Source organism: Musca domestica, unplaced genomic scaffold (genome assembly GCF_030504385.1).
Source record: "Musca domestica strain aabys unplaced genomic scaffold, Musca_domestica.polishedcontigs.V.1.1 79, whole genome shotgun sequence".
Classification (NCBI taxonomy): Eukaryota; Metazoa; Arthropoda; class Insecta; order Diptera; family Muscidae; genus Musca; species Musca domestica.
Window position 1 is genome coordinate 1423884 of NW_026712406.1, and position 27044 is coordinate 1450927.

Sequence of the window (27044 nt, forward strand, 5' to 3'; positions counted from 1 at the left end):
GTGGCGCGTGCAGAGTGCGATGGTGCTGAGTCCTGTTGGAATGTCCAAAGTCTGCGGCCAAAATATTTGGGTGTCCATGGCTTTAATACACCCTTCAGAATATTTTCGCTATAATATTCGGCATTTATTCTGATGCCACGGTTGATTAATACTAGCGTAGAGCGACCATCGGCAGTTGTGGCGGCTCACACCATCACCATGGCCGGCGCTTGAGTTCTGGTGGCCAACCGAAGGTCCACATTTAGGCACTTTTAGTGCTTTCCAAAATACTCCAGGCACAAGAGTCCAACGGATTGGTATCCAGAGATTTTGGTGACCATTGTGCGCTGGAAATAAGGCGAGGAACCATAATTTTGTAACCATTCTTGGGTGGCGTCTGCTGAATGCAATGGTGCTGAGTCCTGTTGGAATGTCCAAGGTCTGCGGTCAAAATGTTTGCGTGCTTACGGATTTAATACAACCTCCAGAATATTTTCGCTAGAATATTCGGCATTTATTCTGATGCCACGGACGATTAATATGATCGGAGAGCGACAATCGGCTGTTATGGCGGCCCACATCATCACCATGACCGGCGCTGGAGTTCTGGTGGCCAACCGAAGGTGCACATTTTCAGCTGACCTCTTTGGCAAGTAAACACGATCATTTTGTTTATTTACAAACTACTGGACAACGAAAGTTTCCTCCTCGGAGAAACCCAAATTCGGCAGTTCACCACTTTCGTCCTAGCTAAGTAACTCTTTAGCTCTTTTGAGTCTATTTTCTTTCTACTGCGGTGTAAGTCCTTGCACTTTTTGGAATTTCAATGGCTTTACCCCGAGCTCCTTTTTCAGTATTTGCCGAATAAAAAATATTGCGATATGTTCAGCTCCCGGGTTTCGATCAAGTCGCTTCTTTACTTTTCAAACCATTTCTGCTGAAGTTGCGGTGTAAGTTCTTGCACTTTTTGGAATTTCAATGGCTTTACCCCGAGCTCATTTTTCAATTGTTTTGCCGAATGGAATATTGCGATATGTTCAGCCATTTTGGCCACTGCAAGGCGGGTTTCGGTCAAGTCGTTTCTTTAATTTTCGAACCATTTCTGCTGAAGTTGCGGTGTAAGTTCTTGAACTTTTTGGAATTTCAATGGCCTTACCCCGAGCTCATTTTCCATATCGGCCGAATGCAATGTTGCGGTATGTTATGCCATTTTTCGGCTACTGCGAGGCGGGTTTCGATCAAGTTGTTTCTTTACTTTTCGAACAATTTCTGCTGATGTTGCTGATTTCTTCCGTCCACTTCCTTGACGTTGGGCTACGCTACCAGTATCACGGTAAAGAGCGATTGTAGGAGACACAAAAGATTTTTTCACATTTAAATGCTGGAGTCCTCTAATGATAGCCACTTGTGGTTTTCTAGCCAAATATAAAGAAATCACAGTATCCCGCTTGAATTCCATCACGAATAACTATCGGACGTGGGGCTTAAAAATGACAGCAGTCTGAAGTTGGTTGCAGTTTTTTTTATTTCACCCTGTAAAATATAACATAATTATTATATAATATTATATAACATTTAAAATTCTCTGAAGGATTTTTTTTACTTTTCTGGCTTGCAAAAATACCCTATAACGTATTCACATGTTTTTTTAGTTAATTCCATTTCCCACTCCCAAGTGTTTTATACAATATTTTGCTAATTCTATGTAAAGAGTTGTTATTTACAAATACAAATCAAATTTAAAAAAAAATACCCCCAACAAAAAAAAAACGAACGAAATTAAAATCAGTTTTTATGTATTTTGAAAATTATTTGCATTTATATGGCTTGTGTTTTACGTTACTTTCGAAATTATGGTTATTATTAATTTAATTAATATTATTATTTGTATTTTTTCCTTTAGTTGTTACAAAATTCAAAGCTATCCTCTTATATTCTAATTCTAATCCGAAAAAAATATTAACAGTCCTATTTAAGAACGAAAAAAAATAAAAGGAAAAAAACTCTAATTCTAACACTTAACTCAACTAATAGTTATTCTCCTATTTATAGTAGTGGTGGTGATGGTTGTGCTCTCTGAACTCTCATACTCTGCTACTGTCAGTCAAAGCTAATTACCTGCCAACCATCCCTGCTATTTCCTATAAAATTAAACTCTGAGTAAACCAACGCCTCTAACACAAGACAAGAAAATGTTTCAAAAAAAATAAACTACCTTTCAACAGCTTATCCTATATTCCTTTGTCTAAAACATTAGTTTATTAATATTATTCTTAAAATTCGAATATTTTTTTGGCCATGTTTTATTAACAAATTCTCTTTTGTACAAAAATGTCTCTCTCTCTTGCTCAACTATTTGGCGTAAAGGTGATATAACAAGAGATCGTGAAGATATGAATCGTAAGTATAAATTCAAAATTTTGTATACATTTGAGAGCAGTTTGATGTTGGTAATGAGAAAGGAGAGAGGGAATTCACCATTCCAAAAGAAAAAAAAATTTAAAATTAAAAAAAATAAAATAATAAAAATAAAAAAAAAAATGAGAAAAAACTAAAATGCCTCAAGGAAACGTTTAGATTTATAAAAGCCTTTTATAGATAAAATTGTTCAGCAAATTATAAAAAAAATGCTTTGGTAAGCTGTTTTATAAGGTTGCGATACTTTAATACTTTTGAAGTCGTTAAAAGCATAGACAAATTAAGGTATAGACTAAAAAGTTGTCTCATCTGTTATCTTCGAAAAAAGTGCTTCAATAGATGTCGTTCATGCTGTGAGAGAGGTTCAGTAGACTCACTCAATTCTCTCACTATACAAAATATTGAATATTTTTATGATACTTTAATATTTATCAATTAAAAACGAAACAGTGACTATGTTTACATTGACATTACCCAACCATGTCGTGAAATATAAAAATATAGAACTTAAATAGCAGAAAAATGAATAAATTGTTTTCGAAGTCGAGTGACTTCACTAGCCCTGAGTGACTTTACTGGCCCAAGATCAACCATAGAGACATCTGGCGGAAGTGGTAAATTTTAAAACTTTTTAGTCTATACCTTAATTTGTCTATGGTTAAAAGTATGTTGACATCAGGACCAGAAAATACGTATGTACCTTCAATGAGCGTAATATACTCAGACACTCACAATCAGGCCATTTAAAAACGTTGTAATCAGAGAGCACGAAAATTGTGAGAACATAAATGAGCGACTCTCTGTCTAGCCCCAATGATAATTGGCCAATCATAATAAATTGAACTATGGAAATATGTAGTAATTTATTGATTATCACGGTTAGCCAGATTAAAAGTTCCCTCTCATCAGGCCTTGGAGAAGTCTAGATAAAAATCCACGTCATTGGGCCTTGGAGGAGTCTAGGAAAAAATTAAAAAAAATCACGCATTCAAATTCACGCACACAAAAATTTAGAAAAAATCCGCGTCTTTGGGCCTTGGATGAGTCTAGATTTTTTTAAATCCAGGCCTTGGAGAAGTCTAGAATTTAAAAGAAAGTCTTGGAGAAGCCTTTCCTTTTTTTAAATGAAGACCTTGAAGAAGTCTAGGATTAAAAAAGCCTTGGATAAGTCTAGATTTTTTTTTAAATCCAGGGCTTGGAGAAGTGTAGAATTAAAAAATACAAGCCTTGAAGAAGTCTAGAAGTGTTTTTTTAATCCTGGCCTTAAAGAGAAGTATAGAATTTAAAAATGTTTTTAAGGGCCTTGAGAAGTGTAGAATTGTTTTTTTAATCAAGGACTTGGAGAAGTCTAAAATTTAAAAAAAAAATCCAATCCTTGGATAGTCTTGAATTTTTTAAGAAGTCCAGGCCTTGCAGAAGCGTCGATTTTTTAAGTCCAGAACTTGGATAGGTCTAGAATTTTTTAAGAAATCTAGGCTTTGGAGAAGTCTAGATTTTTTATATGTAGGCCTTGGAGAATTTTAGATTTTTTTTAAGAAATCCAGGCCTTGACAAAGTCTAGTCTTTAAAGAAATTCACGCTTTGGGGCTTGGTGGAGTCTAGAAAAAATCTTAAAAAAATCACCATATTTAAAAAAATTACGCCTTCGGGCATTGGTGGAGTTTAGAAAAAAAATAAAAATCCACGCCTTGGAGGGGTGTAGAAAAAATCTTTAAATATACATGCCATTGGACCTACAAGGAAACTAGAAAAAAATGGATCAGTATAGAAAAAATCCTCAACTTTTAGGCCTGGAAGAGTCTAAAAAAAGGAAATCCGCGCCTTTTGGGTCTTGGGTAAGTCTAGACAAAATCTGTGAAGAATCCACGCCTTTGGGCCTTGGAGGAGTCTAGTAAAATTCTCTAAAAAATCCATGCCATTGGGCCTACAAGGACCCCAGGAAAAAAGGAAATCCTTTGTTGAGTCTAGAAAAAACGGAAATCCTTTGTTGAGTCTAGAAAAAAAGCAAATCCTTGGATGAGTCTAGAAAAAAAGGAAATCCTTGGATGAGTCTAGAAAAAAAGGAAATCCATGGCTTTTGAGCCTTGCATGAGTCTGTTAAAAAGGAAATACCCGCCTTTTGGGCTTTGGTGAAGTCTAGAAAAAAATATTTAAAAAGTCCACGCCTTGTTGAAGTGTAGAAAAAAGTCTTTAAAAAATGCACGCCTTCTTGAAGTGTAGAAAAAAGTCTTTAAAAAATCCACGCCTTGTTGAAGTGTTGAAAAAAGTCTTTAACAAATCCACGCCTTGTTGAAGTGTAGAAAAAAGTCTTTAAAAAATCCACGCCTTCTTGAAGTGTAGAAAAAAGTCTTTAAAAAATCCACGCCTTGTTGAAGTGTAGAAAAAAGTCTTTAACAAATCCACGCCTTGTTGAAGTGTAGAAAAAAGTCTTTAAAAACGCCTTGGTGAAATCTAGAAGAAGAAAACTTTAAAAAAAAAATCCACGCCTTGTTGAAGTCTAGAAAAAATCTTTAAAAAAAATCCACGCCTTGTTGAAGTCTAGAAAAAATCTTTAAAAAATTCCACGCCTTGATGAAGTCTAGAAAAAATCTTTAAAAAAATCCACGACTATGTGAAGTCTACAAAAAAAACCAAGCCTTGGTGGAGACTAAAAAAAATCTTTAAAAAGTCTACTACTTGGGTCTTAAAGTAGTCGAGAAAAAAATCCACACTTTTAGACCTTGGAGGAGTCTAGAAAAAACTCGCGTCGAAAAAATCTTTAAAAAATTCACGTCCAGAAGAATTCTATAAAAAAATTAACGTCCAGAACAATTCTTTAAAAAATCCACGTCTAAGGTTTAAATTTTTTTTTTTAAATTCACGCTTAAATTTTTTTAAAAATCCACTTTTAATTTTTATTTTAAATCCACGTTTAAAATTTTAAAAAAATCTTTAAAACACCTACGTCCAAAAAAAAATCTTTAAAAAACTCCACGTCTAGAAAAAAACTTTAAGAAATACAGGCCTAGAACAGATCTTTGAAATATCCAAGTCTAGAAAAATCCACGTCTAAAAAAATCTTTAAAAAAAATGAAAATCACAAATTTTTGTGAAAATGTTTTGGTGCAGATAATTACCCTGTCATATCGATACATGAATAAAGATTTAAAAAACCTTTGAAAAAATTAAAATTGTACAGTTTTAACCCTAATAAAGCTGTTTAAAGTTTAAATGTTTTCGAATTTTTCACTAACGCTTTAACAACTTGATGTATTACTCATATAATTAAAATATTTTTAACAATATTTGTGTGCTATAATCAATTGGCAATTTAAAAAATGCTTTAATATTCGCAGCTATAATAAATGCATAACATCTGGTGGTGGTGTGGAGAATTTATTTGGGGTATATTCGACTATTAATTCTCATAGATCCCGAGAGCACGGGATGGGTCAAGGGAACTCATCAGTCAAAGTATAATAAAACATGACCGAATTATAGTCAAATTAAAAGATTTCAAAAATCAAAAATCATGCTTTTACAAATCATATTCAGAAATAAATTATGACAATAGATTACAGCTGTTCTCTTTTCTAGATTTATATATAGCTTAAATTGTTTTACATACCCGGTAACGACCTAAATTCCCTTTCTTTTGCTGAAGTATTCTCGCAGGGTCTAGGATCCGCCCCTCAGAAATGTATAAAGTGGCCGAGAGAGTCAAAACGCAAGTTGTTTGTGTTTTAAGCAAATAATTTTAGTTTATTTCGAATTGATTGGGATTTTCTCAAATTAAATAGCTCTTTTAAGAATATGTATAGAGTTAGAATATGCATTCGTCTCAACCCAGCGGGCATCAAACTGCTTTCTCCATATGTATCTGAAGATTAACTTTTCTTGAACCTAATAATAAATTCTTCCTCTTTTCCTTAGTTTTAAATCGTCACAATCGACGGCCGAACGGTTCAACCAGCCTGGCACCCGGCAACGGCACAACGGGCCTGCATCCATCGGGGACGGTGAAACAAGTGAATAAAGTTAAACCAACTGTAAATAGACAACAATTAGAGGGTCAGGTTATGTCGCCCTCACAATATAATCGGTGAGTATGGGAAGAAACCCAAAAAGAACCAATCAAGGTCATCACTTCTAGGATTATCAAAATATGTATGTCTGTTATTTCCTGTTCTTTAACAAAAAATGTCTAGAGAAACACTCTGTTTTTAATTAAAAAAAATACATATAAAGGTCAAAATAACAAAAAAAAAAAAAAAAACGCAAAGCAAGAAATTAAATCAAAAATAATTTGCCAATGTAAAATAAACCAAAAAACGAAATAATAGCACCAAAAATGTATAAAAAAACCAAAAGAAAAAAACCAACCAAAAAACAAAAACGCTTAAATGTTACTTTTCCTTTTTTCTCTCTATTATTTGTTATTCTCTATATGAACAATGTGATTTGTTAGTCAGTCCTCTGTTCAAACAAAAACCAACCAACCAACAAAAAAACATAACCAATTTACAAAAAAAAAAAAATAAATAAATAAAAAAGTCCAATTAAATTGATGGCAATCCTTTCATCACCACTGTACACGTCTCACATTCTTATAAATAATGTCATCAGTCTCTCTCTCTCTCTCTAACAACAAAACAAACCAATGAAAAAAATACAAAGCAAAACTAATACTCAACCAAAAAGAACACAAACAAGCCCAATTTAGAAAGAGCGAATGTTTTTTTCTCGATTGACTTCTAATAGAGAATTGTTTTTTTCTTACACCCCCACCCCCAACCATTTACAACTTAAATTTCCACCCACTGAGATGAGAAATTTAAATTTATTTTTTATTGTAAAATACTTTTTAGTTATCGATTTTATTTGTATCGTTATTTTGTTTTTATAATTATGTTTTTGTAACATTTTATCATTGAATGGAACCATATGAAAGAACGGATATATGTCAAAGCTCAATAAGCATTGCAGAAAGTAATGCCATGTTTATGTTAGAATGTTTTAATGTTTTATGTTTTGTAGGGATAATCAACTTTAAAAGGAGTTATTTGAAGTATAGATAATAGATATGACAATTATAATCCAAATCCGGATTATTTATAAAATGAAAATTGTTTATATATGTTTTAAGTAACCTGACCTTGTATTCTTTATACGGCCATAATACTTAACTGGCTCAAGGGATTAGCCCTGATAATTGATCGCTCGAAAATAAATGTAATGTTTGTTTCACGTAGTCATTTCGGTGTGATTGGTCAATTATCACGACCAATCACACTGAAATGACAACATGAAACAAGCAATCAATTATTATTTTCGAGCAATCAATTATCAGGGCTAATCCCTTGAGCCAGTTAAGTATTATGGCCGTATAAAGAATAAAAGGTCAGGTTACTTAAAAATAAAAGACCCAGAATATATTTAGAAGAATAAACGGTGAAGTGTTGTGAAATATACATTTATCCATGGTACAATAAAAAGGTATAGCAGAGCTACCAGCTGGTTACATTTTTATATCATCCACCTTGAAACGGAGGGTATATTAACTTTGCCAATCCATTTGTAGTATCCCTAAATATTCGTCGTAGACCCCATAAAGTATATACAGGGTGAGATAAAAAAAACTGCAAGAAAGCCAAACATCATAATTTTATGAAAGCAAAAAATGTCGGAAACAGTATCAACGTTTAGAATAAATTTAGATTTGTGAGAATTGGTCACCTTTGGCACGAATTATGGCCTTCAAACGGCCAATGAAACCGTCACACGCTGCCCGAATGTTGCTCTACGGTATTTTGGCCCATTCCCGGCGAATGGCTTGCTTGAGGTGATCGACACATTGGTATTTTTAATGCCAACCTTGCTTTCCAAAATACTCCAGACACAATAGTCCAACGAATTGGTAACCGGAGATTTTGGTGGCCATTGTGCGCTGGAAATTAAGCGAGGAACCTCATCTTGTAACCATTCTTAGGTGGCGCGTGCTGAGTGCGTGGCCAAGGATTTAATACGCCCTCCAGAATATTTTCGCGACAATATGCGGCATTTATTCTGATGTCACGGTCGATTAATATGAGCGAGGAGCGACCATCGGCTGTTATGGCGGCCAACCGAAGGTGCACATTTTCAGCTGACCTCTTCTGCAAGTAAACACGATCATTTTGTTTGTTTACAAACTGCCGGACAACGAATGTTTTCTCATCGGAGCGGAGAAAACCAAATTCGGCAGTTCACCACTTTCGGCCAAGCGAAGCAACTCTTTAGCTCTTTTGAGTCTGTTTTATTTCTTTGCGGTGTAAGTTCTTGCACTTTTTGGTATTTCAATGGCTTCATCCCGAGCTCATTTTTCGATCAAGTCGCTCCTTTACTTTTCTGCCGATGTTGCTGTTTTCTTCCGTCACTTCCTTGACGTCGGGCTACGCTACCGAGCGATGGTTCGAGACACAAATGATTTATTCACATGTAAATGCTGGAGTGCTCTAACGATAGCCACTTTTGGTTTTCCAGCCAAAAATCACACTATCACGCTTGAATTCCGTCACGAATAACTTTTTTCTGGAAGATTCTCACCAAAATGCTTTTGCACGCTTGTAAACAATATAATAAGCTGTCACTGAAATAATTTTAAACAGCTGTCGGACGAGTGACTTTGAGATGACAGCAATCTGAAGTTGGTTGCAGTTTTTTCATCTCACCCTGTATGACGAACGACTCGTGGAAAATTGGGAACTATGATGTCGGGTTGTTCTCGATTGGTATGCAGATGGTTGGTATGGAGTATAATAAGCCTACGATTCGTAGGTAACCGTCGTGGGTCAACGTCATATATTGAAATGTGAGCAAGACCAGGACTTACGATGTTTGTGTTCGGGTGACACTGCCATTTGGTATGGGTGACGATTTGAAGGTAATCGGGAACTTGTGGATGGTCGTCAAATGTTGATTGGTGCGGGAGATCAGGAATTGGGGTGCTTATGTTCGGGATGTTGAAAATATGAAGGTGATACTTATGGTAGTTTGGTTAATTTTAACCAGGAATTAAGATGTTTGTTTTCGCTGAAGTCGGCGTCTGCGATATTGACGGTACGGGAACTTCATTGGTTGGAATATTAATGTCAAGATCTTCGAAGATGGGTTAATAATAGTTAGAGCCTGGCAGTTCACTATAAGGATACTCGGGAGAACATGTCCAATTCGTCTTAGGTTGTTCGGGCTCAGTAGCTCACAGGTGGTGTGTTCGAGGTAATTGGGAATTTCATTGTTTGGGATATTGATGTCAAGATCTTCGAACACGGGTTGGGAACTCGTGGTATAAACGTTAGGGGACAGCAGTTCACTGTAAGGATACTCGGGAGAATATGTCTAATTCGTCTTAGGTCGTTCGGGTTCCGAAGCTCACCGGTGGTTTATTCGGAAACAGCTGTCCAGATCTTCTAAAATGGATCGGAGTTCATTCCATTTCGACAACTCGCTATGGGTATGTTCGGCAGTCGATATCTAGGCCTTCACAGATTGATAAGAACTTGTTCGGGTTTGGCAGCTCAATGTGGGTATTTTCGGTTTCAGCTCCTACGGAAGAGCGAGTTCAAGCTCGTGTGGTACAGCGAACCGAAGCTCCTACGGAACAGCAATCCGTAGCTTTTGCGGACCGGAGAACCAATACTCCCGCGGATCAGCGAGCCGCAACTCTCGCAGAACAGCGAGCCGAAGCTCTCGTGGAACAACAAACTCCTGCGGAAACCGGCAACTCAATTTAATGAGAGCCAGTTACAAAAGTATTTCCCGTTGATCCCATTAGTCGGAAGAAGAGAAAATTATTCAGAAACTCACAAACTACTCTTGGGCAAATCCCTTGAAGTAGCACGCCTGTCTCTTCGTAATCCAAACCAAAAACTTTGTGACCGGCATTACCAAGTGAATGAGAATTAGTTGCCTTATACGGTAAACGACATATTGCTGAAAACAGGATAGTCCATTAGGCGGCCAAGGCATATTGGGGTGGTTGGGTGACGCTGTTATCGTCGCTTCTTCGTGTGGTCAGTAAGACCATGGGTGGGGTTGTATGTTCTGACTTATGTATGTGATGAAATCATTACGTCACAGTTTGTATCTTAAATAACTAGTGACCTTATAGACCCGATTCATTTTAAAGATTAAAATAGATTGGTTCCAAAATGATCAAAAGTTGAAAGCGTCATATTAGCGCAGATAAGTGTTAAAAGAAAAAAATTCTCCTGCGCATCTAATTCTATGGATTTGTTGGGATCGTAAATGGCTCACCATAGAACATCTTTTATCATAAAAATCCAACCGAGGGATGTGACATACATTCTGACATACATATGGCATTTACTGAAGTTCCACTCAAGGTTGGCGCCCAACGTGTCAAAGGAGAAAAGAACGAAATACTCGTTATACGGCTTGAATAATGTGTTCCTTCGTCAATTTCGAAGGAACAATTGGAATTACAATTGGAATTTTCGAATAAAAATTGAATTACAAACAGAATTCTACAATTAAAATGTTTCGAATTACACCTAAAAAAGGTGTAATATTTTAAAAAAATCTGACACTGAAAAATGCGCTCCAACATAAAAAATGGCATAACATATATTTTATGGTTACATCTTTATAGAGATATAATTTTGGGAAATTCTCAAATTTGAGTTCTATGATTTTTTACCTTGCTACTCTATATTTTTTTTGTTTTAAGAATTTAAAATTTTAATACGACAAATAATCGTGTAATTTAACAATTATCTCCGTTTTTCATATGGTTCCATTCATCTGTGATATATGCATTTTTTACATCTTGTTCATACAATTCTTTAAATTCATACAAAACGAAATTAATAAAAACAAATAACTAATTATTACTAAATTACAAACAATAATCAATGACAATTTTAATAAAAAATAACCAGAACCACTACAAAATTTTTTCTAAACAAATTTGAAAAATCCAAACAAAACATTGCAGGAAATGCTTAAAAAACGTTCTTTTTTCTTTTTTTTTAATTTTTAACGGTTTTGTTACAGGCCTCCCGAAAACGAAGCTAATCCTTATGCGGGCTATCAACTTGCTTACGAAGTTAAAAAGCTCATGTATGCGTCCATTACTAATTACTACTACTACTACTAATTTTCCTCAATAACTACTACTACTACTTATTCTAATCATACATTACTATCGTATCGTACTACTACTACTACTATTTTTGTTGATTTTTGTGACTCGTTCTAAAATTAAACAACAAAATACTAACAACAATTTTTAAACAAACAACATAAAAAACAGAGTTGCCATATAAATATTTTGTTTTTAATTTTTTTTTTTGTCTTCTAAATTGTAATCTAAACATGTTAAAGTTAAACGTAAACATAACGTAATACTCGTAACGTACAGAACGTGTCGTAACTTAACACAACAGCGTTTGTTCGCCTTCAATACATTTCTGTTTTAATTTTTTTCTATAATTTTTCATTATTTTGTGAATGTTTTCTTAATTTTTTTTCTCTGATATAATTTTGCGCCTTGCCTTGTCTGTAAATTCCAAAAAGAAAAGCAAAAAAAAATACAACTCTGTTTATATGTCTGTTTTTAAATGCCATTATCTATATCTGTGTGTGTCTCTGTGTCAATGTCTGTGCATTTGTATATTAATTTTCATTACAACATTGTGTATAATTGTAATGTCTCGAAATAAATCAAACACGCACACTGTGTACCCTACATACCAATAGTCGTTACCACACAAAAACAACCAACCAACAACAACAACAACAATTTTGTACTCTACTTCTAGTTTGGTGTCATTTTGGTTTTTGCACTACTTTTTATTCCTATTCGTTACTTTTCCTACTATCTTCTCTCTATCTCTCTCTCCAACTATCTATCCGTCTGTCTTCTGTGTCATAAATTGTTTTGAATTAGTTTAACTTCTCTATCAACATATCTATCTATAAACTGTCATTTTTTAAGAAGCTATACGAAATTATAAATGTCATCATAAATTTCATTGCTCATTTTCTATTTTTTTCAAAATAAATCATTCTTTATCAATGATCGAAAGTTTTATTTGTCGTTCAGTGATCAATCGCCATATCTCCATATTCCATAATTCATGAAAATAATTCATGTTTTCATATTTCAAATTCATAATTTGGATGATAAGAAGAGTCTTACATTCAAACATTTATATTTTAATATTATATTGAAAAAATCAAACATTTAAGGTAATAACAATTTTTGATAAAAAAATATTAAAAAAAAACTTATTTCAGACATTTTCAATCATTTTTCTACAATTTTATACCAATTTGAATACGATAGCAATTTGAATACCATAATTTTTTAAAATTTTTACATTTTTATAAAATTTAAATCGAGTTCGGACATGGGCAATATCGGTCCACTCTATCTGATTCCCCCCCAAATTTCATCCGATTTTGTTCTAAATTTTCAAATTCTAATATTTTCAACAATTCTAGATCAGGTGTGAAAATGAGCAATATCGGCCCACTCGAAAAACAACACCCCCCCCCCCCCCCAAAAAAAAAAGGGTCAACATTTTGAATAATTATGACTACTAGGAGTCCGATTGTCTCCCAGTTACACAGATTCTAATATTTATACCACTCCTTCTGTTACATCCGTTACAACGGGTCAAGATTTGGAATAGTCAGGAAGCTCATAAAACGCGAAATAAGCAACTTCTTTCTTTTAATCTCAGCATATATAAATATTTTTCTCATTCCAAGACGGAGACGGACCACTTCTTCCAGCACCTCCCCCATAACGGGTCAAAATTTGGAATAACCATTAAGCTCATAAAACGCGAATTGAGCATCGGATTACTTTCAAACTCGGCACTTCATAATATTTCTAATAACACAAGATCTTTTGTGAAAATGGGATATTGGCCGATATTCCTTCTGGTACCTCCCCCACAATGGGGTCAAAATTTAGCATAATAAAACGCTCATAAAATGCGAATTAAGGAATAGTACATGATCTGGTGTGAAGATGTTTGATATCGGTTCACTCCTTCTAGTACCTCTCCCACAAAGGGTAACCACTCATAAAGTGACTTCTTTCACTTCGATATAGTCCAAATTTGATACGTTTTAATATTTATATCAGACTAAGGTCATATACGAAATGGATCTCCAGAGCCTCTCCAATGCAGGGTATAACCGGGTATATAAAGAGTATACAGCTGTCGGCATTTATTATGCATGATTCTATTTAAGTTAAAATCCGCACAAAACAGTGACCCGTTTTGGATTCATATGTTTTTCAATGTATGTGATCGAGTTTCCTGTGCCCCAAATAGGACAATTTAGCTTGTTTTCAAACTGAGCTAAAGGTTCATACCTTCTTTAAAATGTTAAAATCTTTTTTCCAACATTACCACGATTTTCAAAATAATTTCGCAATATTTGCCTTTTATAGTGCACCAAACGTGTAATATCAGTCTGAATAGTATGGAATTTTGCACATACAACCAAATTAGACCTGAAAACTAGTGTGCCAAATTTGATCGAAATCGGTTCAGATATAGCTATAGCTCCCATATATATTGTTCATCCGATTTGTTATATTGTCCTCCGCAGCCGTAATATGCTTTCTGTAAAAACAATATTTGGGGAAATATATCAAATACAGCTCAGAAATACATATGCTAAATTTTATCGAGATCGGTTCAGATTTGGATATAACTCCCATATATAACTTCGTCCGATTTACTTTTGATTGTGCACCAAACGTCTAATACTTGGTCAAATTGGATGAAATTTGGCACTTACGAACGAATTGAGTCTAGAAGCTAGTATGTCAAATTTGGTGAATATCGGTTCAGATATTGCTTTAGCTCCCATATATATTGTTCATCCGATTTGTCATATTTGTTACCCACAGCCGTAATATGCACTTCGCAACAACGATATTCAGCGAAATATATCAAATACAGCTGAGAAATATCTTTGCCAAATTTTATCGAGATCGATTCCGATTTGGATATAGCTCTCATATATATTTTTATCCGATTTCAAATTAATTGTGCACCAAATGGGCAATGCAAGTCCGAATTTAAAAGATACAAATACTTCGGCATATTTAGTCCTTTGAACTTTAAATTATAGTTATAATCATAGCGTGTATGATTGAATTCTCCCATAAAAACTTTTAATTGTTATGCGCAGCTCTACTAAATTAGGGTATCATAAAGTCGGCCCCGTCCGACTTTAAGACTTTTTTTTACTGGTTTCATTAAATATTCATTAAGCTTAAGTGAAATTATTTTAATCGATATTATACGTCACACTATTGAATAATTTTCTCTTTTATTGATTTTTTTTCATTTTCTCTTCTCCACTTGCAAAAACGTGAGCCATAGTTTTCATACTCTCTTTGAAGTATTTTGAACGGTTTCTTCTTCCCTTTTCTCTTCATAACCTAGTATTTGGGAGAGCGCTGGTATAAAGAGAAAATTAAGACATAATTTCATAGAAGAGCAAAATAATGAAAGAGACATGCTTAAGAGAATTTCGAAATAACTTTCCCTGCGTTGAATTTTAAATTAAATAAATCAAAATAAATATAATCATAATAAGCTAAAAAATTATTTTATAAAAACAATTGTAGAAAAGTATTCGTATATGTCTGTTTGTTGATGTTTTACTCATGACAGATAATAAAAGACTTTTTGATCTATGCATAATTTATAGTCCTCGCCCTTCTAAACAAAACCAAGAGAAATATTCAAAATGCATAGATTAATTGCATTAAGTTTCCCTCAGATTCCACGTAATCTGAATTGCTTGAACAAATCGATTTATTAAATTAAAAACTGAACTTGTTTTCCGAAATATTCGAAAAATAAATTAGGTAAGTTATTTAATTTCTCTAGGCAAATGTTCAATAAATTTCAAGTGCCAAAAACACATGTATTTAAGATGCCATGTTAAACCTCTGAAATGTATTTCAAATAATAGGAAAATTTGTAAAATTGCATAAACATTTAAGAAATTATATTAAAATAATGTGTAATAGAAAATGTGGGTTAATTTTTCAAGAGGTGCACATTGTTATAATCAATATTTCAGTAAAGGTATCAACAAACCATTGAATTTCATTCTCAGCATAAAAGATTTTCAATCATTTGACATAAAATACATTCTCGCCTACATAGCCTTAGTTTTGAACATTTTCACATCAACTCTACTTTGGCTAAAAAGATATTACTTTTCTGAAAACAAAGCATTTTTCCGTCGCCTAATAACTTTAACGTAGTTAATTAACTCTATCCTTTTTTTTGAAAACTTTTATTAATACTAACACAAACGTTAGCGCATTTCTCATTCATCATCGTTGTTTCTCGTTCATGTTTTGTTTTGGCTACCAAAAGTTCAATGAAACGAACGAAAGAAAGAACAAAACCATGCCATTCTTTTTTGCATTTTGATGTTTTAGCATTCATTTTGGATTAACAATATTTAGCTAAATTAACTAACGAATTACAACATCTATTCTATTCATCATTTGTACAATTTCGCTGTGTCTGTCTCTGTAAAACTTTTTTTTTTTTGAAGAGAAAAAGCAGAATGCTAGAAAACTATTTTTTTTAATGAAAACTATTTTGAAATAATTTCATTTTATCTTTTTCTCATTTATTTTGAATGGCAACGATGCAGGCCAACAAGCCGTAGCACCGGCACCGGCTCACAAAATCCCAATGGCAGCGTCTCATTGCCGGCCGGCATTGCCGATGATCAATCGAAAGACTTTGATTTCGAGAAAACCGAAATGAAATATGATTCTACGGGTATGTTCCATTGGAGTCCCGCCAAGAGTCTAGAAGACTGTATACTGGTAATGTATTACAATGTAATGGGTTGCGGAGTGTTATGTAATAATGATTCTTGTTGTTCCAAATAAATCGCATACAGGATCGTAATCAAGCGGCCATGACTGTCCTCAATGGTCACGTGGTTGTCTGCCTTTTCGCCGATCCAGACTCACCTCTAATTGGTTTGCGTAATTTAGTCATGCCTCTGCGTGCTTCAAATTTTCACTATCACGAATTGAAGCATGTGGTCATTGTGGGATCAGTTGATTACATAAGGCGGGAATGGAAGATGTTACAAAATCTGCCGAAAATCTCGGTGCTAAATGGTTCTCCGTTAAGTAGAGCCGATTTAAGGGCCGTCAATGTTAATTTGTGCGACATGTGTTGCATATTATCGGCTAAAGTTCCTAGCAATGATGATCCTACATTGGCCGACAAAGAGGCTATTTTGGCATCATTGAATATTAAAGCCATGACTTTCGACGATACCATTGGAGTGTTGAGTCAACGGGGTCCAGAATTCGACAATCTATCGGCGGCGGCGGGCAGTCCCATTGTACTGCAGCGTCGCGGTTCCGTCTATGGCGCCAATGTGCCGATGATAACAGGTAAACTGCATTGCACTAACTTGGCTATGTTTGCCAGCCAGCGACCAAAGCTTACAACAACAAAAATAAAACAAAACGAATTGACTGTTGGTGTTATTTTCCCTCTGAGATGAAGGTTTTTTTCAATATCTTTTTAAGGAATTATTTTTTTTTAATTTTAAAAAATATTTTTTTTAAAGAATTTTTTCTTTCTTATTTTTTCTTTCAATATTTTTTAAAGATTTTTTTTAGTTTTCAAATATTTATTATTTTGAGAATTTTGGAATTTCAAAATGAAAATTTAGCTGTTTTCAAATTTATTTTCGCAATATATATCCCTTTGATATGGACTCTTTTTATACCCTACAACACTATGTGTTGGGGGTATTATAAGTTTGATTGGCCCAAAAATTATGTAACACCTCGAAATATTGGTTTCCCATATAGGAAAGTATATATGGATCTTCCTAGCTCGCCGAGCTGAGTCGATCTAGCTATGTATGTCCGTCCGTCCGTCTGTCCGTCTGTCCGTCTGTCCATGTTAATTTGTAATCACTCTACAGGTCGCAATTATGGCCCGATCTTCACGAAATTTAGAATGGAGGTGGGTCTTAGGTCAGAATAGAACCCTATTTCTTTTGGAGATGATCGCATAATATTTAGGGGTTGAAATGGACCAAATACTGAAAAAATGTCGGATTTTGCAGTAGCTATACAGGTCGCAATTATAGACCAATCGACGCGGAATTTCGCATGTAGCTAGAGTTTAGGGCGGGGAAGAAGCCTACCAATTTGGGTGGTCATCGGATAACATTTAGCGGGTAAAATAGACCATATCTTTTGTGTTGAAAAAATTCAAAATTTTTCATTAAACCGCGAATATTTTAAATCCCGGCGAAATCACAAAGCCATGACAAGGTTACTTCTGATCTTTACACTGATGTTAAAATCCAACAAAACGGATATATAGCAAAATATGTGCGATATATATGTTTATCAAAGAAGATATGCTTGAAAAATCTCTTATATGTCGAGAACGACTGAACTGATTTCGAAAGTTCTCATTAGTTTAGAATGGCCTCTTGGCAGGAAAGAAAAAGCGTCTAAAAAAATCGCATAAAAATATCTCTCTAAAGATGAAAATATTGATTTTGTAAAATTTTCTCAAATTTTTTCAATTTTGTCATATTTTTGGCATATTTTCATTTTGAATTAAACATTTGGTAATATTTCTACAGCTAACAAAACTAAGTAGTTAGGATATCAGGATATCATATACAGATCGCATTTATGGCCCGATCCTAACGAAATTTTGCATGGGGATCAGATGAGGGTCAGAATAGAAGCCTATTCTTTTTGGAGATGATCGCCATATATTTAGGGGTTGAAATGGACCAAAAAACTGCAAAATTGTCAGCAGGTCGTAATTATCAACCGATCCTCACGCACATTTGAATGGGGGTTACCGGACATTGCAAAAGCCAAATTGGAAATGAGCAAATTAGTTTATGTTGCTATTATTCGAAAATTAGAGAACGAAACCTGATGGTTTTCTTTATTATTTGGCACAATATCTTGTGGAATTCTTTCGAGTATCTCGCCTATATAAACTGTATCATTTATTGTAGTGTTGTAGGGTATTCAACGGTCGGCCCCGCTCGACTGTAGCCTTTGCTTACTTGTTTTAATATATTTTAAAGAATTCTTTTTTTTTTTTTTGTTTTTAAATATTTAATGCTTTTAAGAATTTTGAAAATTGAAAATAGACATTTTTGCTGTTTTCAAATTTATTTGTAAATATTTGAATTTCGAAATATATGTATATCCCCCTGATATGGACTCCTTTTTTCAATATTTTTTAAAGAATTAATTGTTATAGTTTTCAAATATTTATTATTTTCAAGAATTTTGGAAATTTAAAATGGAAATTTTGTTATTCTTCTTCTGTAAAGATTTGAATTTCGAAAAAAATATCCCTCCGAGATGGACGGGTTTTTTCAATATTTTTTAAAGAATTATTTTTTTTAGTTTTTAAAAATTTAATACCTTTAATAGTTTTGGAAATTGAAAATAGAAATTTTTGCTATTTTCATATTTATTTGTAAAGATTTGAATTTCGCAATGCATATCCCTCTAAGATGGATTCTTTTTTCAATATTTTTTAAAGAATTGTTTTTTTTAGTTTTCAAATATTTATTATTATAAATTTAAGAATAACAAAATTTACATTTTAAAATTTTGTTATTCTTAAATTTATTTGTAAAGATTTGAATTTCGCAAAAAATATCCCCCTCAGATGGACTATTTTTTTTCAATATTTTTTAAAGAATTATTTTTTTTAAGTTTTCAAATATTTATTATTTTCAAGAATTTTGAAAATTTAAAATGAAAATTTTGTTATTTTTATTCTTAAATTTATTTGTAAAGATTTTAATTTCGCAAAAAATTTTCCTCCGAGATGGACGGGGGTTTTCAATATTTTTTAAAGAAATTAATTTTTTACTTTATAAATATTTTTTAATTTTAAGAATATTGAAAATTCAAAATGGAAATTTTGTTATTCTTAAATTTGTTTGTAAAGATTTCAATTTCGCAAAATAATATTCCTCCGAGATGGACGTTTTTTTTTTCAATATTTTTTAAACAACTTATTTTTTTAATATTATTTTATTTTTAAGAATTTTGAAAATTAAAAATAAAGATTTAGCTATTTTCAAAATTTATTTGTAAATATCGGAGATAGACTCTTTTATTCAATATTTTTTAAAGAATTATTTTTTTTTTTTTAATTTCTAATTATTTTTTAGAATTATGGAAATTGAAAATGGAAATGTTTGCTATTTTCAAATTTATTTGTAGATATTTAAATTTCGAAATATATATTCCCCTGAGATGGACTCTTTTTTCAATATTTTTTTTAAAAATTATTTTTTTTAGTTTTCAAATATTTATTATTTTCAAGAATTTTGGAAATTTAAAATGGAAATTTTGTTATTCTTACATTTATTTGTAAAGATTTGAATTTCGCAAAAAATATCCCTCCGAGATGAACGGTTTTTTCAATATTTTTTAAAGAATTTAATTTTTTAGTTTTAAAATATTTTTTAATTTTAAGAATATTGGAAATTCAAAATGGAAATTTTGTTATTTTCAAATGTATTTGTAAAGATTTGAATTTCGCAATTGATATCACTCTGAGATGGACTCATTTTTCAATACTTTTTAAAGCACTTAATTTTTTTAAATATTTTTTTATTTTTAAGAATTTTGAAAATTCAAAATAAAAAATGAGCTATTTTCAAAATTTATTTGTAAATATTTGAATTTCGCAATATATACCCCTCGGAGATAGTCTCTTTTTTCAATATTTTTAAAGAATTATTTTTTTAATTTTTAAATATTTTTTTTTTTTTTTAGAATTTTGAAATTGAAAAAGGAAATTTTGCATTGCATTTCCATTTGATAATTCATTAGAAATCTTTGTTTGAAAATTTAAAAAAAAATGAAATTTTAAATATTTTTAAATAAATATTTTTTATTTTTAAGAATTTCGGAAATTGAAAATGGAAATTTTGGATTTCATATCCATTTCATAATCTAATAGAAATTTTTGTTTGAAAATTTTTAAAATTTCAAAAAAAAAGGGAAATTTTATAAAATTTCAACAAAATTGATTTTATATTGAAAATTTTTTTTCGCGTTTTTGTTCTCAAATTAATAAAAATTAAAAAAATATTTAACTTCGAAAATTAAAGTTTACTTTCAAATTTATTCCTTTTTGTATTTTTTTTTCTTCTATAAAATAGAAGAGAGAAAACAACAGCCAACCCAGTCAATAGGGAGTCATGGGTAATACGAACAATTGGTTCTTAGAAGATGGGCAATCTTGTAGCGTTGCTTGTTTTCCCAAAGAAACCTTCCATAGGGAAAGCATATTCAATCATCACAGCCAGTGATGATTTAGTATGCTTCCCCAAACTGTTGGCAACTTTCATTTGCTATGACTCCCATGTACCCCGAGATTATATGGAAGTTATAACAAATCCAAGTTAAGCCAACATCGAACTCGTATTAGCTGTGGCTCCACCGCAAACCTAACTAACTTTCCCCCCACTCGCCACTAATGGCTTGAAGTTGCTTTGCCCTGTTTTCGCTCAAGGGCAAAGGACATTTAGCTTTGCGTGCAAAAAATGAAATTTTCAAAATGTAAGTTTTATTTCCTCATCATCGAAAATGTTTTGGTTGTTGCTTAAAGAACTTGTCAACGATAGTAATGTGCAGTTTCTCGATCAAGACGACGACGATGACCCAGATACCGAACTATATTTAACACAGCCATTTGCATGCGGCACAGCGTTTGCCGTCAGTGTCTTAGATTCGTTGATGTCAACGGTAATTTCACATCCAATTGAATTAAATTGTGATTTTGTAATTGCAACTTGAGTTATGTAATTTTTGTTGTTGTTGTTTTTTTTTTTTTTGTTTTTTGTTTCTGTTTGTAGACCTATTTCAATCAAAATGCCTTGACATTAATCCGATCATTAATTACGGGAGGTGCCACACCGGAACTAGAATTGATATTAGCCGAAGGTGCCGGTCTGCGTGGAGGCTATAGTACGCCGGAAAGTTTAAGTAATCGAGATAGGTAAGTAATTTTTGCATTATTATAAACACTTCTTTAACAGGATTTTGATATATAAACGAGTTTTGTATTGGAAGAAAAACTCGCATAGATGTTTCCTAGAAAAAGGGGGTTTCATAAATAAAGCGATTTCCACTGGCCTGTATAACTTCCATATTTATAAAAAGTCCTGTGGAAGATTTTATACTCCTGGGAGATATGTGGAAAGTTTTCTGTGCTTAGAAGAGGTTTGAAGATATTCTGTCCTTTGAAAACTTCGGTACAGTCGCCAATGGATAGAAGGCCATCCACAAGGCTTTCATATTTAGAACTCTTATTAGAGGCATTTTATAGGTAGAATTCCCTGCCTCCTTAAATAGAAGACCTCACCTATATATTCCTCTTTGACCTTCCACAGGACTTGTATGTGTATTATTAATTAGATTTTCTAATTTTTATTTATTTATTTAATTCTGGTAGAAAAAGAATATTACCTTCTATTTTCAGTTAGTTGTTGACATTTTCCGAATGCATCAATACTGACCATAGGTTTCATATTTCCGAAAATTTTCATATTTCAACACATTAATTCGACATTATATTAGATAATTCGACCCACGGCTCACACCACAAATTTTCTGTCAAGAAATGCTGTATTCTCGTCTTGCTCTTTGAAAGACATCAGTGAGGGTATTTCGGAGAGAGAGTAAAATTGAGACGTTAAATGTCAAGTTTTTCACCCTTCTCTTTACTTTTTTACTTAATACACCGTATATGGTTAGCTTTTATGGTGTGCTCGTTGGGCGCCTTTTACATTGGGTAAACTTTCTTTATCAAAATTGTTTTTTATTCAGGTTTTCACGTTGGTTTAATCAAAATTATTATTTATTTTTAGTCCCCTTTTGGCGCCAAGCTTCTTTATCAAAATTATAGTTTATTAATAGTCCACTTTGGGCGCCAATTACTTTGAAATAACGTCTTTTACAAATATACTTATGTTTCTTTTCTATAATTCTTCCGAAAAATTATATTAAAAGAAAACTAAATTCTAACTTCATTCTGAGTCGTATCGAATATTTAGAATATATCAATACTGACCATAGGTTTAATAACCTTACCGCTCATTTCCTATTCCAGAAAGACATTTTTCTTTACATTTTATTGGATAGAGTTTCATTTAGAGAATAATGTCTATACTGTTCCTTTTACTCTTCACAAAATATACAGTGAATTGTCATTTATTATTGTATCCACGTTGGGCGCCATTAACGTTGAAGAAATCTTTTTACCAAGATACTTCTGTTTTTCCCCATACCTTCAAATTAAAATGAAATATATTTCTATTTACTGCCCTACGTTGGTCACCAATTGGTTTGGAGTAGAATCAAGTTTGTAATTACGGCCTTTCTATAAATTTAAAACTTTTTACAGGTCTTTATTGTTGAAAATATCAATGGAAATTATCTTCTTTTTAATTGTCGATGTTATTTAGAATATTTCAATACTGAGGTTTAATAAAGTGACTGTTCATACTTTCAGGATTCTTGGAGAATTTCATTAAGCCTCTTCGCGTTACTTAATATACAGTGAAGTATTTTTCATGTTGGGCGCCACTTACATAAAAGAACTTCTTCATCAAAATACTATTTTTTTTGCTCCTTATCATTAAATTGAATTTAATATTACTGACTTACGTTGGGCGCCAATTGATTTGAAGGAAAGCCTAGTTTTTATTTTGAAAGCTACCTTTGAATAAACGTATTACTCGTATGTCTTCACCACTCTCTCTTCTAAAATTAAAATATGTTATTTAGCAGGGTGTCCACGTTGGGCGCCACTTTCACTGAAGAAACCTTCTTTATCAAAATTGTTACTTAGCATGGTGTCCACGTTGGGCGCCACTTTTATTGAAGAAACCATCTTTATCAAATTTGTTATTAATTAGGGTGTCCGCGTTGGGCGCCAGTTTCATTGAGAAATGTTTTCATCAAAGAGTTAATATATGAAATATGAAATAATATATGCAATATATTTTAATTTACTACCTTACGTTGGGCGCCAATTAATTTAAAATAAAACCAAGTTTGGTATTAATTTTGATATTAAAGTGGCCTTATTTCATTATATCTTCCACCTTGAGAACCATTTACAGTTACCTTCAAATTTAACTTGAAATTAAATATATTTCTTTTTATACCCTTACGTTGGGCGCCAAATTTGCAAGTAATTGAAAACCGCGTTTTTAGTTCTATTAAGTAAATGTGATTTGTTTTTTGTTGTCAATTACTTTGATGTTGAAGATTTTTGAAACATTTTGGGCGCCATTTGAGTATGGATGGAAGTTAGCCTTCTTCAAAATCTTTTTTGAAAGTTTTTTTTTTCAAAATTTTGTATTAGAAATATTGAGTGTAGTAGAGAACAATTTGCAGGTATTCTATTGACATAGAGTTTCTACAGCTATTTTGCTGGTGAAAAACTTTTCACAGGTAATCTAGGGATAAAAGACCTTCCACAGATACTTTACAGTTGGAAGACCTTTCACAGATCTTGTGGGACTACAAGAACTTCCCCTTTTTATGGATAAAAGAGCCTATAAGGATCACAAGTCATTTATGAAAAAAAAACTTCCGCAGATCTTTCTTTTGCAGAAGACCTTACATTTATTCAATAAAAGACGACCCTTCTCAGGTATACTAAACATAGAGGACCAGACCAGTTATAACAGATCTGTAGATGGGAGCCTATAAGGGTCATAAGTCATTTATGAAAAAAAAACTTCCTCAGATCTTTCTTTTGCAGAAGACCTTACATTTATTCAATAAAAGACGACCCTTCTCAGGTATACTAAACATAGAGGACCAGACCAGTTATAACAGATCTGTAGTGGGATTCTCTAACTAAACAAATGTAGTTAAAATGAAAATGCTTATAATTTCTTTAATTGTCTATGAATGGGTTATTTTGAATCTTTTTTTTCCAGATTTTTAACAAAACGTCTATTTTTTATTTACAGATGCCGAGTGGGTCAAATATCATTGTACGATGGTCCATTAGCTCAGTTTGGCGAATGTGGCAAATATGGTGACCTATTTGTGGCAGCATTAAAATCCTATGGCATGCTATGCATAGGTCTGTACAGATTTCGGGATACCAGCTCCAGCTGTGATGCGAGTAGCAAACGTTACGTCATAACAAACCCACCCGATGACTTTTCACTACTGCCAACAGATCAGGTAGGATATTGCAGTAACTCACACACATATTCATGTTTATGATTACTTTTGTTATGTTCCTTTGCAGGTATTCGTTTTAATGCAGTTCGATCCGGGCCTGGAATACAAGCCACCAGCGGTACGAGCGCCTACCGGCGGCCGCAATGCCAATACCCAAGGCTCCGGGGTCGGTGGGGGCGGTTCCAATAAGGATGATAACTCTTGATTGTTACTGTGTAGCGCCTTAACTGATGGTCCTTACTCGTACATTTGAACGATGGAGATTTCCCGCATGCACAAATTGACACAATTTTGGCGCCAAGCTTTCTACACCATACTACAGAAAATTAGGCTAATACTGCGTTACATAAAGCAGAACTAAATTTTATAGCAAAGTAACTAGAAACCACAACAAAAAAAAAATAGAAAAATTAACAACAACAACTGTGGATAGAAATAAAATGAAACTAAGCCAAAGCCTGGGCCAAAAATGTGTCTGTTTGTGCATTTTTATATACATTTAAACATGTTCGGTTCCCAAACCACTAACACACTTTTCACTGGGGATCCCAACAATAATGGCAGAAATGTCTGTAAGCCTGAGGTTTGCATGGCATTCCTGGCCAGGCAAAATATCACTCCAACATGTTTAAATGAATATAAATCCAAAAGAAAAACAAATCTCTTTCAAAAAACAACAACAACCAACGTTCAATTGTTAAAATTATTGCTTCCCACACCATTCCGTTAGCCCTATTTAGAACCTTGACTAACTAACATGACATTTTTTTCTGTATACAACAACACACATATACATGCAAACATTGTACTTACAGTACCAGTAACATTTTCACAATTCTCGAAATCCAAAATCCCCTAACCCTACCCTACCTTCTTCCTGACCTATAGACCATAGACATTTTAATTTAATTTCTTAAAAAAAAAAAAACGTTTTAATGTAGTTAATTTTTGTTGAATTCAAAATACTCTGATTTTTATTGAAAACCTTTTTTGATTTTTGTTGAAGGCTAAAAGCCATATTTAGTCATATATTTAGTTTTAAAGGATCCTGGATCCATTTAGTGTCAAGAATTTTTTGTTTTTCCCTTTTCAAATATTTTAATTTTTTAAATTTAAGAATCAAACTGTATAGCTATATAAAGACATTATGTTTGGTATGCTTGTTTCGATTTTATTTATTTTTTGGAATTGTTGAAATATTGTTTCTATTTTAGTTTATAAATAAAATTATTATTTAATTTCATTTTGGTTTTATTTTTCATTTATTTTTGTCAGTCTCATGATATTTCATCACATGGTGTTTAGGGTGTCGCAGAATTTCAGTGTTTTATTTTTCATAGCCATCACAAGAAAATGTTTGTTGTGACTCACATTGGGCGCCAATATATTTCGAATAATTAATAACCAGTTTCTTTTTTGTCAATCACATGATATTTCATCATATAACGTTTAGGGTGGTGCAGAATTTCAGTGTTGTAACTTATCATGACCAATTTAAGAGATTTTTGTCAGACTCACATTGGGCGCCAAAATATTTCGAATAATGAATAATATGTTAAAATTACTTAAATACAAGGTACCGACCACTTAAGCACAACAATTTGCATTATTGCCATATCTAAGCTAAATAACGCACAACCCCACTTTGGGCGCCACTTTTGTGGGATTCGAATAAAATAGCTCAAACCTTTTCAAAAACTTTTCAAATGTAGAAAAAAATTTTAAGCCCTTAACATCCTTTTATTGATTCTATTGTAATATCAGCTCAATGAACGTAACAACGTTGGGCGCCACTTATGTTTGCTCAAATTCATTACCGATGTATGACGACGTTTTTGTCCATTGTTGCCCCATTGTTAAGTCACTTGTTATGACTATTTTAAGACCCATATAATAATGTATTACCTCAGTGAATATTGTGACTTCGATGATTGCTTTAGTCTGGAGAATTTTGATTGCAATTCGAAAACTTTCTTTTAGAAAATATATGTCGCAACATCTTTTTATTGATGTTCACTATATCAATCGCTAATTTGAATTATCTCAATCTTTTTCAAAATATTAAAGGAAATATTTTCTTCTGCACTCATTTCAAATTTTCTACAAACGAAATTTTCAGAATACCCATATACTGATATTGTGACAAAGACATAAGAGTATAAAGATACGACAAGTCGGAGTTAAAATGTTGGCAAATCGCATTTTTTTATAATGCATTTTGTCCAGTCTTTACCATTTTATGTCTTTGATGGTGGCTGCTCAATACAATTTGCTATTTCTTAAAGGCATTCTTCAAATATTTTTATTCGGCATTGTCTTTATTTTGGAATACTCGACCCATTTTTCATTTTTCGGCTATGTT

At 32.8% G+C, this 27044-nt stretch overlaps 1 protein-coding gene across 34 annotated transcripts in view; it reads left to right on the forward strand.

Moving 5' to 3' along the window:
• LOC131806527 (calcium-activated potassium channel slowpoke) overlaps window positions 1-25092 on the forward strand; it is a 157544-nt gene extending 132452 nt beyond the window's left edge. For 19 of the 34 annotated variants that reach the window (XM_059130674.1, XM_059130673.1, XM_059130669.1 and 16 more), the window contains 9 exons: window positions 2347-2379; window positions 6310-6478; window positions 11431-11496; window positions 16087-16264; window positions 16342-16849; window positions 21084-21220; window positions 21331-21473; window positions 24463-24682; window positions 24750-25092. In XM_059130674.1, the coding sequence (XP_058986657.1) occupies window positions 2347-2379; window positions 6310-6478; window positions 11431-11496; window positions 16087-16264; window positions 16342-16849; window positions 21084-21220; window positions 21331-21473; window positions 24463-24682; window positions 24750-24887 (1592 nt within the window). In that variant the 3' untranslated portion in view covers window positions 24888-25092. The remainder of the gene's footprint in view (window positions 1-2346; window positions 2380-6309; window positions 6479-11430; window positions 11497-16086; window positions 16265-16341; window positions 16850-21083; window positions 21221-21330; window positions 21474-24462; window positions 24683-24749) is intronic. The other 15 variants (XM_059130693.1, XM_059130696.1, XM_059130684.1 and 12 more) reach the window with 3 other exon arrangements.
• Window positions 25093-27044: the final 1952 nt, after the last annotated feature.